This window comes from Equus caballus, chromosome 8 (assembly GCF_041296265.1).
Source record: "Equus caballus isolate H_3958 breed thoroughbred chromosome 8, TB-T2T, whole genome shotgun sequence".
NCBI classification, from domain to species: Eukaryota; Metazoa; Chordata; class Mammalia; order Perissodactyla; family Equidae; genus Equus; species Equus caballus.
In genome coordinates, this window is record NC_091691.1 from 43,762,187 (window position 1) to 43,778,521 (window position 16,335).

Here is a 16,335-nt window from a genome sequence, read left to right on the forward strand (position 1 = left end):
TTTTTCCCGTAAACCCACAAGGCTGGGGACAGAAACCAGAGAAAGGCAGTAACCCAGTAGTTCCAGCGTCCCAGAGCAGAGAAAATCAGGTTGTTGGGGAAAAAGAGAGCGAAATGAGGGAAGGAGAAGGAAAGACAAGGAAGAAGCATTTAGAACCAGGCTTCAGGGACACACTCCTCGTCTAAGACCTGAGGAATAAGAGGTGATTATGTTTCCTCTATTTTCAGGAGTTTCTTCTTGAAATAGAGGCAGGGAGGGGCAAGATGGGCCAGACTGTAGCCTGACACGGCCCATGTTGCTGCTTTGACTGAGGCCGGAAGGAGCGCCTCCTTGTGAGGGGTCTGTACTGAGGGCTCTGGACCGCCAGGCACTCTGACCTTGCAGCCTGTCCCATTCCTGTGAAGCATGCCTCGGCTCCACAGACTTTCTGGTTACGCTCCTATTTTAGATCTTAAAGGCTTTAGGTTAAAGCCATCTTGGACTGATTTTCCTGGAAGGAATTTCTTAATTTTTTGTGGGTTCTACAAGTAAGCTCAGACAGAGAGCACAGTGCAGTATTCCTTCCAGACAGGTTTCTTAAGAGGATCCACTTGATTCCCAAGCCAGACCCACCTTGATGCCAGGATCTGTGAAGCTTTTATATCTGCCACGACATGTAGAAAATAGTAACTCATGAAAACTCTCCTCTGCAGCAGGAGGAAGGCAAAACAGATGCTGTCCCAGATAATTCCTGCTTCACCACTGGGCAGTTTACATGAGGAATCGTTATCAGCTGGGGCAAAAAAAGTGGGAAAAAATTAAAAATAACATCCATTTTCATTGTTATTTTATAAAATCTGCGGTATGATCAGACTTGGGAGATCACACAGGCATAAAATAACATTCTGATGCGTCAATTCATTCATGAGTGGATTTATTTACAATGGAGGCCACACACTTCAAATCCACTATTGACACTGATTCATAAGGCTGACCACAAAGGGAACTCTTGAAAATGTAAGGCACAGGGGGGCCTCTTTGCCAAGGAGGGCTCCTGAGTATTTCTTTCTCTTAGGGAGAAAAGACCCTTTCTCCTAATAAGGGCCATGGAGAAATAATGTTGGTATGTCCCAGGGTCAGAGGAAATACTCTGGTACAAAAAGAGCACCCCTTCTGGGAACGGGCTCTCCCAAGGGTGAGCCTCAGAGCCGTTAAGGCAGTATGGTCTACTCGAGGAAGCACATCTGATCCTAAGGCAAGACAACTCCCAGTGACTCTTCAGCCTCAGCAAAGCATGGCCTGCACTGGAAGCCACAGTGAAGAAAGCGTCATGTTCAAGTTGCCCCCATTCTGGGCACCACGGAGAACGCTGTGTGGTGTTGTCCTGGGTTCCAGTGCAAGAAGCAGAGGGATGGGAATGGGACTTCTGCCTCGGGCCCGGAGAGAGCCTAACTACAGAGACCCTGGTGCTCCTCCTGACTGTCTTCCTGAGTTTGAAGTTCTCTGAGATTCCTGAGGAAAGAACAGCCTGGAAGGCAGAATTACTTTGATGACCCAAGATTCTAACTGCAACAACCACAGGTTTGAGTGGGTTTCTCTAACGCTTTCTAATTGTAGCTCAAAAAAGTTCGTAGGCCACAACCCCATCCCCAGGACTGCCAGGGCTTGGGAAGTTTCTAGAGGACAATCAAAGATGCTTTGAGTAAGGACACGTCATGTTACGGACAACAGATTCACAGAGCAATACAATCTGATAGCCTCCAAGCAGAGACAGAACTGAGCTCCACTTTTTTCTCTTTTCTTTACATGCTTTGGCCCAATTTTTAAATTAGAGCAATACAACTGTCCTTCCTTCTCTGTCCATCTACTCTCAAATTTGCTTTTCATACTTACGCATTTTATAGCCTTTGACGGTGCAGGCCAGGCTGAAAGCTTGGATCAACCAGCAACTATTTTGAACCAATTTTTCAATGTATCCACATGCTCCTATCTGAAAAAACAAATGGGGAAGGCAAATTCTGAAACTCTGCACCCAGAGAAAGAGGTTGATGGCTTGTGATCCCAACATGTGCAAGAATTCACAAAGTCTCAGTGCCAATGACTGTGGAAAGTGCCAACAGAACCTAAAAGTTCAGTCACCATGGGGCAGTGCAACTGATGCTTCAGGAGAACCATCATTTCCTGAGGGAAATGAAACCCAATGAGCAAAGGAGGAGCTTTAGCGTGAAATTTCCTGCACTCGGAGTACCCTTTTTTTCTAAGAGGAAATCTGGACTATTGTAGGAACCAGCTCAACTCTGTGATAGCAAATGGGTGAGCACTGAATCCCAGGACTTTGATTTTGATAGAGCTGCTTTCTCACAAGTCACATATATTAAACCTATGCTATTTGCCAGGAGATCATCACAAACATAAGCAGCATGATATATAGTCCTTAGAATAGGAACAGAGTATGTGCTTTGAGGCTTTTTTTGGCCAATTCTCTGGGTAAAGAAATCTTCTTTTTGATTTGCATGTGGTTGTCTGATAATAACGATTTCTTGTCACAGTTCTGTTAAGTTCACAACCTGAGAGGGAATAGGTTTAAACAAACATTAATCATTGCAAGCTAACACATAAAGGTGATGGCTGAGTCGTGTTTATTTCCTGGGAACATGTGAGGTAGGAGGATATAATTAGGATTTGCTCCTAAATCAGCAGTTAGCCAGCACGAGTACCTGACCATCAGAACATGCTTTCTGAACTAATATTTCAGTCCTATGGAGCCAGGCTTTGGCTCAGCTTCTCTTGGTTGGGAATATCCTTCCCGCTTTGTCTCCCAGGACACCTCTGAGTCTATCTCTCAAGTCTCTGATGGGTTCAAAGGGCATCACCTCCAAGAAGCCTGTTCCCAACTCATTAGGCAAGATATTACATATTCGGTAACCCTTTTGTTTTTCTAAAATTTGTGATAATTAGCATTAACAGATCATATTATGATTATTTATAGGTAGGTTTATCTTCCCTTTTAGGATGAAGAGTTCCTTGAGAGTAAAACCTGGGTACTAGCTAGCTCTTTGAGACATGAAACTGCAAAGAACAGTTCTGCAATATAGTTTTACACAGGGAATGAATGAATGAATGGACTTTGTAGCCATACATTTTCCAGGAATGGCTGTAGGGATCAGCTTCTGGGAACGGATTTTTCACCATCAGACTGACTTTAGAATGAAATGCCATTCTGTTGTGCTGTCTCATACCCTCTCCAACAATTCTCTATACTATCCCAAATGTAAATAAATATTAGTGGGGTAAAATTGATGAATAAAAGTCACTTTTACTATCAACTAGAAAATTAACATTTCAACGGAGTGTAGACAAAATAAATTATCCAAATACACATTCATGGTTACATAGACTTGACTTTCCAAGGCCTCTAAACAGAGCAATGGATGTGCCAAGGAAAAAAAAAAAACCAAATGCTTTCACAGTTGAATTGCCTGGTGAGCTCATCTTTAAGTAGCTAGGAAGGGCAGAGGCAGGAAATCCTTACATCTCTGTGCTCCTAATGCACTATCACTTATAGCCTGTGAGTAGTGGGCACAAGGACTAACTTTAAGTCAGGGCCAGCTACAGATGGATTAACTCCTTCAGCTCAGGAAAAGTTGTTGCTTAATATCCTGAAACAATAAATAACTTAAATGCTGTCCTTGTGGCCCAAAAGATCTTCTATGACTCTGAGATGATAGTAGGGAGTTTGAGTTACCTACCAGGTCAGGGAAAAAGCTGTGTCCTGGAACATGGGAATCTAAGAGCGGGGCAGCCGAACTCTAGCGGAGGGAGGTGGCTTTGCCTCAGCCCTCTGCTATCTTAGCTCTGCCCCGGTCAGGGCATCTGTGCTCAGAGGCAACTGGGAAGCTATTTTCTCTGTGTTTACCACACCTCATGGGTACTTAAAACATCCATGCATTCAACAGCGTATACCATCTCATGCCTTCTCCCCCCCCCAGTGTTATAGAGAAGCGTGCTCATTTTATTTCATACTTCCACAGCTCTTTCCAGGTAAGAGGGTTGCTTTAACCCAATGTGATATGACTCTGAAGAGCTTCAATGACTGACTCAACTTGTAAAAGGGCCATTTGGTAGGACAAACTATGAGTGATGACAAATTATTCCTCAGAAGGGATAGGATTTTAATAAATAACTACATTTTAGAATTTATTCCTATGAATACACATCTTCTTGTCATGTGACCTTGAGATGGTGGAAATGAGCAAAAAGGATTCTGCTTAAGATGGCAAGACAAAGAGTAATAAATGGTCATTTGAATTCTGAGTTTGCAGCATCTTATTTGGGGCTTTTAAGAGAGCAGTGTGATGAGCAATGGGCTTTTAATAACCACTGAATGGACTGTTTACTCTCGCACTCAAACCACAAATGTGTTATATGGTGGGAGCCACTTACTGACAGTATGTTTTTCATTGTAATCACAAAAACGTTGTATGCAATCAGCCAGTCCCAATAGCGCAGGATGCTCTTGATGGGTTTCAACAGCAAATTGCCCCCAAAAAGCAGGAAATAGAAGCAGGCCACCAAGTAACCCATGCAAAAGATGCTGATCCTGGTGGTCCCAGTGATGAAGATGATCGTGAGGACGAACCAGAAGAGGTAGCTGAAGATGATTACTTTGGACATGTCTAAGTACGACCTGGAAGACAAAACGGAACCATCAGAGGGCAACGGCACACACATACAAAAATATCGAGTCAGGAGATCCTCCTTTAACAGGGGAAAAATTCATACTCCACTTGTGACTCTCTCTGACAGCGCTACGCAAGTCACACTGTGAGCGCTGTGTTCATCCTTCATCTAACACTGCCTGGTCTATAGGAAATCCTAACCTAGTCAGTCACGGGCCAGCAGGTAAGTTTGTGAAAACACTGTGTGCACGTTTATCATCAGCGTATTTGGGCCAAATTTCCCACAAACAGCAAGATTTTCTGCCTACTACCTGAGTACTCAAAAGCTGTCCCCACATTGCTACAGAGGCACGGATCCCGGTGCGGCAGGGGTTCTAAGATGCAGATGCCTCCTGGAGCAAGGGAACGGGGAAGAACGGCTCCCTTTCGAGGAACTAGAAATGAATAGGTTCAAACAAACCCACGTTACAGACTGGAGATGAAATGTCTCCCTGGGGATGAGAAGTAACTCGTCGCAGTGACAGTGTGGGGGGAGGGGGGCGTGGGGGGCTTGGAGGATCTTTCCAATACCCTGTCTTTGCATGTCCCTGGGTGGAGTCAGGATGCCTATTTGGGAGCCACTCCTCCCCTATGACCTTCCTGATGGAAGGCGAGACCGCATTCAGGCTCAGTCCATAAACTGCAGCTGCTGGAGTCTCCCTCTGGGGTCACGGAGACCCCGGGGCAGCGGTACCCTCAGGCCAAGTCCCATCTGTATTTGCTTAATTAGAGCTTCTTTGTTTTGGAGATTTTGCTTTGACTGTTCCTCGTCCCAGGTTTGGGGAGAAGTACAGGAGAACCGATTCTGGGTGAGTTATTTGACTAAGGAGTTACTTTGTAAGAGTTAATAAGTATCTCTTGATAAAATATGCACTACGGTATCCAGCATGGTTGGGAGGTGAGTTGTGCCTTAAAGGTACATTGTCAGATAAGTGAACCTTCGAACTTTACTCTTTCTAGAGTAAAATACTCAATACTTTTAAATGTTTTTACAGAATACTTTTCTAAAATATATCACACCCTTCCTTGACTTCGTACGCAAAGGAGAGTGAATAAAACGTCAGTATTTCTCAGTCTCCCAGGATCACCAGAGTTAGTGATTCAGTGTAGCCATAATATGGGAACACGTGTGTGGTCTGAAGTCAGTAGAATTGGGCTGCTGGCATTTTTGAGTGTGTGTGTCTATGTGTGTGCAAGCACATGTGCGTGTTAGTGCACCATGTGCTTTCTATAAATTTCCCTTCCTTGCCTGCAGTTGTTAATTCCTGCTCTGGAGCCCCCGCCCCACTGCTCAGCACTTAACCTGTGTAGGTTTGAAAATCATAAACCTAAACTTGTGAGAATAGCATGGGAAACACTAGTAACACCAGCCTCAAGGCCCCCTGGGCAGGTGAGCGGGCCCTCGGGGCTTGTCCCTAGGACTGGAGGCCCCTGAACAGCCCGCGGGCGCCCTGGCTGCTCCCCAGAGCCGCTGGAAGCGTGCAGCCGCAGAGAGGGCCTGTGGAACAACGGGCGGTGTCACAGCAGAGCCGTCACCCGCTTCCTGCTCTCGGCTGTGGTAGTTCCCAGGTGACCCCTGAGGGGTAGCTTTTCTGACAGTCCTAATTGAGAAACAGATCTAAAATCCTGAAATAATTCTATTTAAAAAAGATACAGCTTTAAAAATCAGTGGTGCAAAAAAGCTTTCCAGTGGGTATGTGGTTTTCCCTTCATACAGTGTAGGGTTGAGTATGTATTTTTCTCCCTTTGCTTTAGGGAAAAGGGCGAGCTGGACTGATTTTTCTCTTAGGACCACAGAGAAGAGGTAAAAACAGAAATCTTGCTGTGTTTAGTATGGTCCTCAATTCATGAAAGAATCTTCCAGTCTACATAGCACAGCATCAAAGCAAACTCATGGACTATTTACTCAGTGTATATGGAGCCTCCTACGCTGCCGAGAGGCGCGGATGCTTCCACACCACGCAGTCTTTGCAGCTGCAGTGACCGGGTTCAAACCCTTGCTCAGTTTCCTCATCCACGAAGGAGGGAGGATAATATTCCCACTCAGAGGGCAGTCACTGGGGTGAAATGCTGCATCCACGCAGAGCGCCCGAAACACAGCCTGCACAGAGGAAGCCCCCAGTGGCCGCCGGCTGTTAACCCTGTGATGTGCACTGGAGGCCAACAGTTCATATGGCTGGGGAATGGCGACAAGTACAAAAATAAGTGAGAAGTGGACTCTGCCCTAAGTTGCCTATCCCTTAGACTGAGGGGGTAAGATAGGTTCTTAAAATAATACCGTGCAAATACCATGCTCTAGGAGGTCAGAATCAGAGAGCTAATTTCAGTGGGGAGTCCCACTGGCTTGTACAAAACAGCCATCTCTACAGTGTGCATGAATGCGCATGAATGTGCAGCCACTCACCGGATCCTCACAGCAGTACTAGAAGATGGATGCTAACTAGGGAGGATCAGAGAGGTTCAGTAATTACTCCAAAGACAAACAGCTGGTAAAGGAGGCATAAAAAAATCAGACCCATTTGTCAGACTCTTACTGCTGGTGGTTGAATTGAGTCTTAAAGGCGCTACAGGACTGCAGAGCTGGCTGGAGAGGCAGATGGCAGTGCCCTCCACAAAGTGGGCGTCAGACGAATAAACGATGAGGACTTAGGAACCCAGAGCAGGCAGAAGGAAGCACAGCAAGAAATGTAGTTTGGTTTAAACATGAACTCTGAGGAGGGGATGAGCAGACTGCCAAGATCAGCTGTCACCAGACTGCAGAGGGCAGTGGAGGGCAGAAATGGTGCTAGGAAGGGAGCCCACACACAGCCACGGAGGGGACCGCTCGAGAGAGCGCCAGCACAGGGTGGGCTGTGGGGACCAGTCCTCCTCGGTGTCCACTGAATATGGGGATAAGGAGGAAGGACGGAGGATGAGGGGACGAGGAGGAGGGATGAGGACGGGAGGAGAGACAGAGGGTAAAGATGAGGTATCTCTGCTGGATTGCCGGGAAGCAGTATTATGGGCATGAAGTCAGTTGTGTATGAAGAAGAGGAGGGAAACTGAGGCCAAAAAAATTGGTTAATGCTGGAAAATACAGAAGCAGAACTATCATTCAGAGTCTCGGCTTCTAGACTACTGAGCCGCCTGTCTGCATTTATTGCTTAGTGTGTACAACCAGCTGATCAGTTTCCCAAGACTAGCAGAGAGAAACTGGAAGTAGAGGTCGATACTCTAAGTGAGATACACACACCAAAGTGGCTTTGAAACCTGTGCAACCGTTACCTGCAGTGAATGAAGTCTGGTACAGGGTTATGCTGGCTGAAAGAGGCTGCATCAAGGTTCATGCAAATCTCGACATTGTCTCCCGCCATGATTCGCACTGCAGCCTTATTTTCATCCTCAAAAATTTGCCTTTGTAAGGAGGCACACAGAAGCAGCATGAAGTCATCTGGCAAGACAGAGAGAGAATTAAACCACCTTCTCATCTTCTGGGTTTACACAATGTAAGAAAGAGTCCTCACATGGTATGAGCTCCTAAGGGAGTCGTGTTCCCAAAGTTCATAGGGCAATTCTTCCCGGATTCCTATGTCGGGGCCAAGTCCACCTTCCCCACCATGGGTGATGCAGGAGGGACCACAGACATCCTGGTGCTCCTAGTGCAAGAGCCCGTGGATTCTGTCTGCACAGTGGTGACTGAAAGTATCAGGTGCAATTACCAGTCTCCAGGACTCGCTTATATGATAATGTTTATTTGCATTTACCTCCCACCAAAGTTCTGAGGAGGCCCTTTGAGCACTTTCCCCACTAAAGCCTCTTCTCAGAGCAGACACCGCAGTGAAGGCTTGGTGAGGGCAGGGGGAGATGGTGGGGTGATCGTGGGAGCAGAGAGTCTGGTGGAGCTGTCCTCGCGTCCGACTACCCAGAACAGGCTGTCGTCCACCAGCCAGCCGAGCTGGCAGCCTCCAGCACCAGGTGGCTTCATTGTTTTTTAAATTAAACCTGAATTCAGCACAATCACTCCCTGGTTTTCAGAGCACCCAGCACACTCTATAGGTGGGGCTGCTGCAACCGGTGGATCATCAGCCTACCCTCGGCAGGGCTGGGGGCTGCAGCTCAGCTCTAGAGCATCTGCGGTTTAGGCAGTATCTTCTTCACCGACACAGGCTTATCTGTAGGTTCGGTCTGTCTATGGTGGCAACCAGAAACAACTGCTTCACAGAATACAAGGCCTGCCTCTCCAGTCTGCCTTCTAGAAGGTGGGTGAGTAGAGGTATGTGTGGGGAGTGGAGGGTGGGTGTGTGTTGGGAGGTGAAATTATGAAAGTGAATACGGTATTTCCATTGTTTATTTATTAATTTGGCAAATGTAATAGAGCAAGAAGAAGCCATTAACGACTTGTGATGCTAACGCATCGAGATAAGCCTTCGCATGGTTAGAAAGTGCGGTGAGGAAGCAGAGGGGCTAAAGCACAGCACACGAAGACGAATTAGCAAATGCAGCAGCACCAGCAGCGCCCCGCGGCCCTGGGGCCGCAGCACTTACAGACGAGAAACACGGGGTTGGGCCGCACAATGAAGTCTGGGAAGTACAGCCACTTAATGATGTTGTCGTTGAAGCTGGCACCCTTGAATCTCCACGGGTAATCTGCAGGGAGGGGAGTGGTGGAGAGCAAGATCAATACCCTTGTTCACGGCCCTTCTCTCACCCGCCCACGCTGGAGGGGCTGGTGGTAAGAGCAGCTGGCTCCGGCGGGGGGTGGGGGGGGCGGTGTGTGAAGCCGCTCACCTCTGCAAGGAGCAGGAGGAATGCCGATGCAGATGAAGTACTGGAACGTGATGATGCAGGCCAGGAAGCAGCAGTACTTGGGCCAGATCTCCGCAATGGCTTTTCTTCTGCGTCGATATAAGACAGCGATCAACCAGCAGGCGTGAATCATGGCATAGAAGTCCATTCGCTGCCCAATGACGTTCACTGACATTAGGAAACAGGTCTGCGTGAGGAGGAAAAGAGGCACAAAAATTGGGTTTCAGGGAAGGGGAGTGGCGTCAGCTGTCAGCCCTGAGGGCAGGTCTCTGCTTATGTTTGCCAAGTCTTGCCTCTTTCGGGTGTCTTTCATTGTGAGGACAGCAATACTGTACAAATGACTAGGTCACTAAGAACCACTTCAGATGGTGATGAGAACTCCAGCTACGATCTCTTCATGAAACATCAGTGTTCCAAATATACTCTATTAAAGGGCGGGCTCCACCACGCCATTGCACGTCCTAACAGTCCATTTGGCTAAGGTTACACTTTCGGAATGCATAAAACAGAAAGAAGATTAGCAACATTTTATTCTTAATAGGAAACCAGTTAAAATGTCAAGTAATAACCACGCATCCGTAAGATCACAGAGATGCAGAGTGGCCCAGTTCACCACTGCAGAGCGGGGGCGATGGCACCTGGTCTTGGAAGACTCTCAACCAGGCCAGGTTAACCCTTCAGGGATCTCCTCCCGCTGATCCCGAGAAGACAGAAATCACGGCATGGAGATGCACAGTGAAGCTCCCGTGGCCAACTGGCCAAAAGCAGCTACTGGAATTTTCACAGAAATGAGAAAGAAAACACATCAACAAGGAAACTTACCTCTAGGCCAAACTTGTAGAAGAAGTAATTTATGAAATACTTGGCACAATTAATAAGTCCATCATCTAGATGGAGCCTCGTAATGTCGTGAAAGATGGTTTTAGACACGGGGGCCGTGAGATTGTTCCGACCTCGATAGTATTCCTGATGGCGGTAAATTGTAACCTCGAAGGCCAGGATGGCCAGCATCAGGAGGTTATTCTACGAAGCAAGAGAACACAGTTGTGTGAAGCCAAAAGCTTTAGGACATGGTAATTTTAAGCAATCCTCATAATAAATCATTTTATTCCATTCTTGATGTCTAAAAGGACAATGCTTTATAAAAATCCCTCCTCTATAAAATATGAGCCTTGAATTCACTTCCTTGTTCACTTTCTCTGTTCTAAGATAACAAGGGTAGAGTTATCTCCACTATGCAAGTCTGGCTCATTTCTATGATTACAGGGTCTGGAATCTCCAGACAAAAGACTGGTGATGCATGTTCCTATTTCTGTACTGGGCAGCTGTGTCCAGTGACTTTGGGAGAATGGGCCAGCCTATGTGCAACTAGAAGCACAAAACACTTCTACAGCATTCTACAAGGACACCCGTGCAAAGAGACTAAGCTGGAAGTGTGGGATCCACGTTAGAGGGGAAATTTTTGTACACCTCCAAAATCTGGCTAGAGGGCATGCTGAGGACAATAAAATAATAATAGTAATAGTGAGGATAATAAACTAGTTAACATTTATGGAACCATATGGACCAGACACTATTCTAATCACCCTTTTCAAATATAAGTTTGTTTCATCCTTATAACAGCTCTTTATGCTAGATACTATTTGTACATTACAAATGATATCTGCCATATGAGGAAAAACTAGAAAGCTACACGGCCAAAGAAAAATGAGACACTTAATATATTTAAAAATTCCTGGTGTTGAGCATAAATCTTTTATTTTTAAGTGCATTGTCAGAATAATATTATTAAGACTGCTCAGATTATCCATCAAAGTACAGTGTGGAATACCTGAAGTATATTGCTTTCATTATGTTTGTTACAACTGTTTGCAGAGTTCCTTCTTCAAAGATATGCTCTTTTTATTTGATTACCTCTAAATGTAACGTATGCTCTTTATTAAAATTTGTAGAGAAACAAAATTTAGACAGCAAAAATTTCTTGTAATGCTAAACCTACTTCTCAGAAATAATCACTACTGACCATTTGGAGTATTTTACTCAATTTTTTTCCTCTGTGTCTAAAAGAGATCATACTATGCACGGCATTTGAAATTTGCTTTTTTCAAAATAAAATAATACATTTAGGGCATCTTTCAATGTCTGATATTATCAATCTACGTCAATCTTTTAGTGGGTCTATAATGTTCCAGTTAATATATTTGTCATACTTTATTCAATTAATCTCAAACTACTTGATCAGTTTCTTTTCAGCACAATGCAATACTGATTTAGTCATTTGTTTCGAAGGTGATTCCAAATGTCACGTAAGAAGCTGAGGTTCCCTCCAACGTGATATTAGGGGTCTCAAGGAATGGATTCCAGACAGCAACTGTGCAGGGGCACAAACTAAGCTTGATGAAGACTTTACCCTCAGGTAGACCAGCAAAGGGGAGGACTTCCTCAGGCCGACCCACTCTGTCGGGTCAATAGGAGCGTTGTAGAGCAGTGACTTGTTCAACTGCTGGAGGGGGACATTCGTTTGGTTTTCATTTGGCTGAAAAGAAGAGAAAAGGGAGTAAAAAATGGCTCCATGGATTAGAAGAGTTCAGATTATTCTCCTTGAGCTTTGAGCAAATGGACATGGGAGGGGATGGGAAGGTGGAATCTCAGCATGAGAAGAGACTCGTGACTTAAGGGTGAGACTAGTGACTTAAAGGCCAGAGAGAACATGCTTGCAGAGGCAGGATCCCCCCTATCTGCCTCACTTGGCTAAAGGCCAGTCAAGGAGCTTCCCCATCTGAGGCTCACCAAGGAACAGTTAACAGAAAAGTTCTCAGGCTTAATGGTTTGCAGCTGGTACAACATTTTGCAGACGATGATCACACACGTCCAGACAGTGCAGACACTTGAAGCCAGACGGCGTAGCTTGGCATATGGCAGAGCAAAAGCCCAAGAAATCAAAAATACATAGTTGAACAGAGACACCTGAAAACATAAAATGAGAAATGGGGACAAGAATACATAACACAGCATAACACCCACAAAATGTGGCAACTTGGTTTATTCAGTGCAGCTCAGTTCGGCAAAGGCTGACTGAGTTCCTCGCATGTGCAAGGCATTGCTCTAGTGCAGGGGTACTAAGATAGGTCTTGGGTGGCGGACAGATGTATAACCAGATGATGTCAATATAACGTAGCATTGGCTAAACTAGAGATGTGAACAGGCTGCTGTGAGATTATCCAGAAGGGTGCTTGTCCCAATCTGGAGCTTCCAGCAGCAGTTCCTGGAAGACACATTGTCTGGTCTGAGGCTTGAAGGATGCATAAAGTTATCCAGGCCAAGAAAGGTGAAAAGTGCATTCCAGGTAAAGGATACGAGAAAAGACAGGAAAGGAGGAAGTAGAGTGGTGGGAAGAGGTGACCCCCAAGAATTAGCAATTCTAGAGTTGAAAGCAGTGAACTGCACCAGCAAGTGTGGCTGGAGATGCAGCTGGGAGCCACAATGTGGTGGACCCCTTTAAATCATGCTATGGCCCATGAGTCCCTTCTGCAGAAAATTGAGAGCCACTGAAGGGATTTACACTGGGAAATCTTAAAGAAAGATTGGCATTTTATTTAGGTAAGTGTCATGAAGAATGGAGGTGCACCAATGGGGGTTAGAGCAGAGGTCAGGGGGCCAGTTCCTAGGTGCTGCAATGGCCTAGCAGCTCAATGACAAGGGCCCAAGCTCGGGCAGTAGGGCAGAGATCAGGGGGAGCCGTGGATTGGAGATGGGAAGCAAAAATAGCAGGATTTGGTGACTGGCTTGGAGGTGGGGAGTGGTAAGGGAGACAGTGTAAGGAATGCCTCCCAGGTTTCTGGCTTGGGAGCCAGAGCCTTGAGCGGATGACAGGGCCACTACTGCGATAGGATCTGGATTCAGGGCAGGTGCCCAGAGGGAAGGCAGTGACTTCAACTGGGTTTAGACTGTGTGTGTTTGTTGATCAGATGAAGTGTCCAGTCACTTCTGACAGTTCTCCATAGCTAACAGTTCATTGAACGGTATAGAAGCACCACCATCTTCTTCAGCCATGGAAAATGTCCATTTATTCTACATAGTGTTAAAAGAATATCCTAGGAAGATTTAATATTATCAGGTGCAAATAACAGCATGCACTCAACTGATAAAATTGAACATGTAGCACGTGCTACACACTGTGGGCTGTAAGAGGCACAGGTGCCTGTTTGGCCTACAAAACTATAAACACAAAACGTGGACACTCCAGGGCAGGATTTTGTTCTGCCATTTGTTACCTTTCTACTCTTCTACTTAATTGCTTGTCACTGTCCAAGGCAAGGAACCTCTCTGAGAATTAAGTGCTGAAATATTAGGGTAGTAAGAGCTGCCTTATGGAATTAATTGAGGATGAAAGAAATACTGTACATGGAAGTACCCTGTAAACTATAAAGCACTCACAAGCACATATTTTGGTTAGCTGGGTGAATTCTCCTCCTCAGTCATTGGCAAGTGTCATGCTAATTGGCATGTTAAAAAGCAACTCCCATTAAAGATATTCTGAAATTAAGTCTCTTTGTTATGTCTTTTATTATGTATGTAAGGCAGTGAGTATAAAAACAGTACAATAAATTTACATAGAACTTTCAGTTTTTTGAGTGATAGAGAAAGAGAAGAAAAGATAATATCTTTTATCAAGTCCAAACTAGGTTCAAGATGACGTATCCCAAGTGGATCCTTCCCCTCCAGAAATACTGGGGCAGCGCTGGTGAGAGCTGCATGAAGAGCCTGGCCATATGATGGAGGACGAGCCCTGCCGGCCTGGGCTGGGCCAAGGCGCACGGGGCCGCACAGCTTGTCCTCTCAGCCAGGGTCAGGGAAGGTTGCCCAGAGTACCTGCCGTGCAGACAGGAGTGAGCCAGGCAGAGGGACTGCAGGTCCAAGGCCCTACAGGCAAGGGACAGCATGGTGTGGACATCCTTGGAGCAGCTAGAGGCCAACATGAGAGCACTATGATCTGAGTCCATTTGGAGGACTCTGAAATCCACCAAGTGGTCAGGGTGTCTGGGAAGGAAATGGCGAAGTGGTCCAGGGCCAGATGATAAGGGTCTTATATCATGGGATTGTGAGGATGAGAGAGAGCTGTTGAAAGTTTTCAAGTGGAGGATTACCATGATCATATTTACACTCTGGGAAGATGATTCTGGCCACATGATGGAATACATATTGGAAGAAGAAAAAATTTTCTCCTTCCAGCAGACCTGGGAATCTGTTAGAGTGCTCTAAAAGGAAGTGAAGTAGAGGTGGGAGCTTAGTTTTAGAGATATTTAGGTAAAGGTGCTTTGCGGACATGCAAGAAGTGAGGTCATGTTCAGATGCCCAGGTCTGCAGCTCAAAGAGAGGACTGGACCGATGATACAGACTTCTGACCCACAGCGTGTGGACCGCAAGTAAACCACAGGAGAGGAGGAGGGCACCCATGGAGGGTCTGGAATCACAAAAGGGGCTGTGGATAGAACTGGAGAACCCTGGAGAGGAGCTGGTGGAGGAGCAGCAGCCCAGGAATGAGAAGAAAAGCGAGGACCCTGGCAGCAGAGGGCCAGAAGCGCGTGCTGACCTGGGAACAAATGCTCACATCACCGACATCCAACGTCGGAGAGACTCAAGTAAGATAAGGACTGAAAAACCTCCGTGAAGTGGGCATTCTTACTTTCATCATTCTACAAATAGGAAAACTGGCACTCAGACAAGTGTGACACTTCGTTCCATGCAAACATGGCTCATGAGGGTCTCATCATTTCACTGACGACAGAAATCTTGTGGAATGCACATGAAAATCAAAGAGACAAATACCTGGGCCCCAACCAATACCTGATGTTTGGGGATTTCTAGGGAAATACCTGGTCGTCCACGTATATAACAAGTGACCAGGTGATTCTTATTATTCTTGAGGTTACTATCTTAAGAGAGGAGCCTCTGGGCACTGTGGCTCCCCGGCCTCCCTCTCTCCCTCAGAGCACCCACAGCTTCAATGCTCACCCACCCAGTGCAACCACTCACAGGAGTGCCCCCTCCTTGTGCACCCAGAGCTTCCTGGGGACACCTCTAACCCAGCTCTTCAAGTGTCTTTTGCTTTTATTTACCAGCCATGGCCATCAGACTGCGAGCTGAGACAGGACCTGTGTCTGTCATGCTCTCACGCTGGCACCAAGCACAGTGGAAGCATTCAGTTGACTGTAATTTATGGCAAGTACATGATAAAGGCTAAATGAATGCTCAGCGAGAGAGAAAGTTGTAATAATAATGAAACAGCAACTGATTTCTAGGAGAAATCTCAAGCTCGCAGAGTTCTTCTGTTTACTTCCTTCCCTCAGTCAGTAAGTATTTATTGGGCTTCCACAATTGGCCAGCCCTCTGGGAGTTTCTGAGGATACTGAAAGAAATGAGGCATGACCTCCTTCCTCAAGGAATAACGTGATCTCACAGAGCTCTCTAGGAAGCTTTTGAAATTAGAAACATAGCTGCATATAAAAAAGGAGAAGAGAATGTTACATATACTTTTAAATCTAGGTCATTCCAAAGTGGCGTTGCTCTGAGTAACACATGCTGACATAAGAGAAAGGTTTCTGTGACAAATTCTTCCCCAGTAGGCTCCTCTTCCTCAGATGCCCAGGACGATAACTTTGAAAGGTTTAATATTTTCGGAAGAAATCACCCTGAATGTTTGTGAAAACAAGCACCCTTCCTGAGGGCCTTGGATGGGGATGGTTTGAACCCAAAGCAGGTGGCCACACCTCTTGAAGATTTAACTGCGGATATTACTTTGTTCTCATTTTGCCCTTTATTGATCAGCAATTTTTGAGAAAGGATATTTCTT

At 45.9% G+C, this 16,335-nt stretch overlaps 1 protein-coding gene across 12 annotated transcripts in view; it reads right to left on the minus strand.

The window, feature by feature from the left end:
- PIEZO2 (piezo type mechanosensitive ion channel component 2) overlaps positions 1 to 16,335 on the minus strand; it is a 418,970-nt gene that overhangs the window by 65,736 nt on the left and 336,899 nt on the right. For all 12 annotated transcript variants that reach the window (XR_011420922.1, XR_011420921.1, XM_070220589.1 and 9 more), the window contains 9 exons: positions 12,273 to 12,449; positions 11,893 to 12,018; positions 10,305 to 10,505; positions 9,465 to 9,669; positions 9,222 to 9,323; positions 7,962 to 8,127; positions 4,423 to 4,666; positions 1,873 to 1,969; positions 613 to 772 (listed from right to left, as the gene is read on the minus strand). Coding sequence is in view for 10 of the 12 variants with exons in the window: in XM_070220589.1 (XP_070076690.1) it covers positions 613 to 772; positions 1,873 to 1,969; positions 4,423 to 4,666; positions 7,962 to 8,127; positions 9,222 to 9,323; positions 9,465 to 9,669; positions 10,305 to 10,505; positions 11,893 to 12,018; positions 12,273 to 12,449 (1,478 nt within the window). In the remaining 2 variants the exon portion in view is untranslated. The remainder of the gene's footprint in view (positions 1 to 612; positions 773 to 1,872; positions 1,970 to 4,422; positions 4,667 to 7,961; positions 8,128 to 9,221; positions 9,324 to 9,464; positions 9,670 to 10,304; positions 10,506 to 11,892; positions 12,019 to 12,272; positions 12,450 to 16,335) is intronic.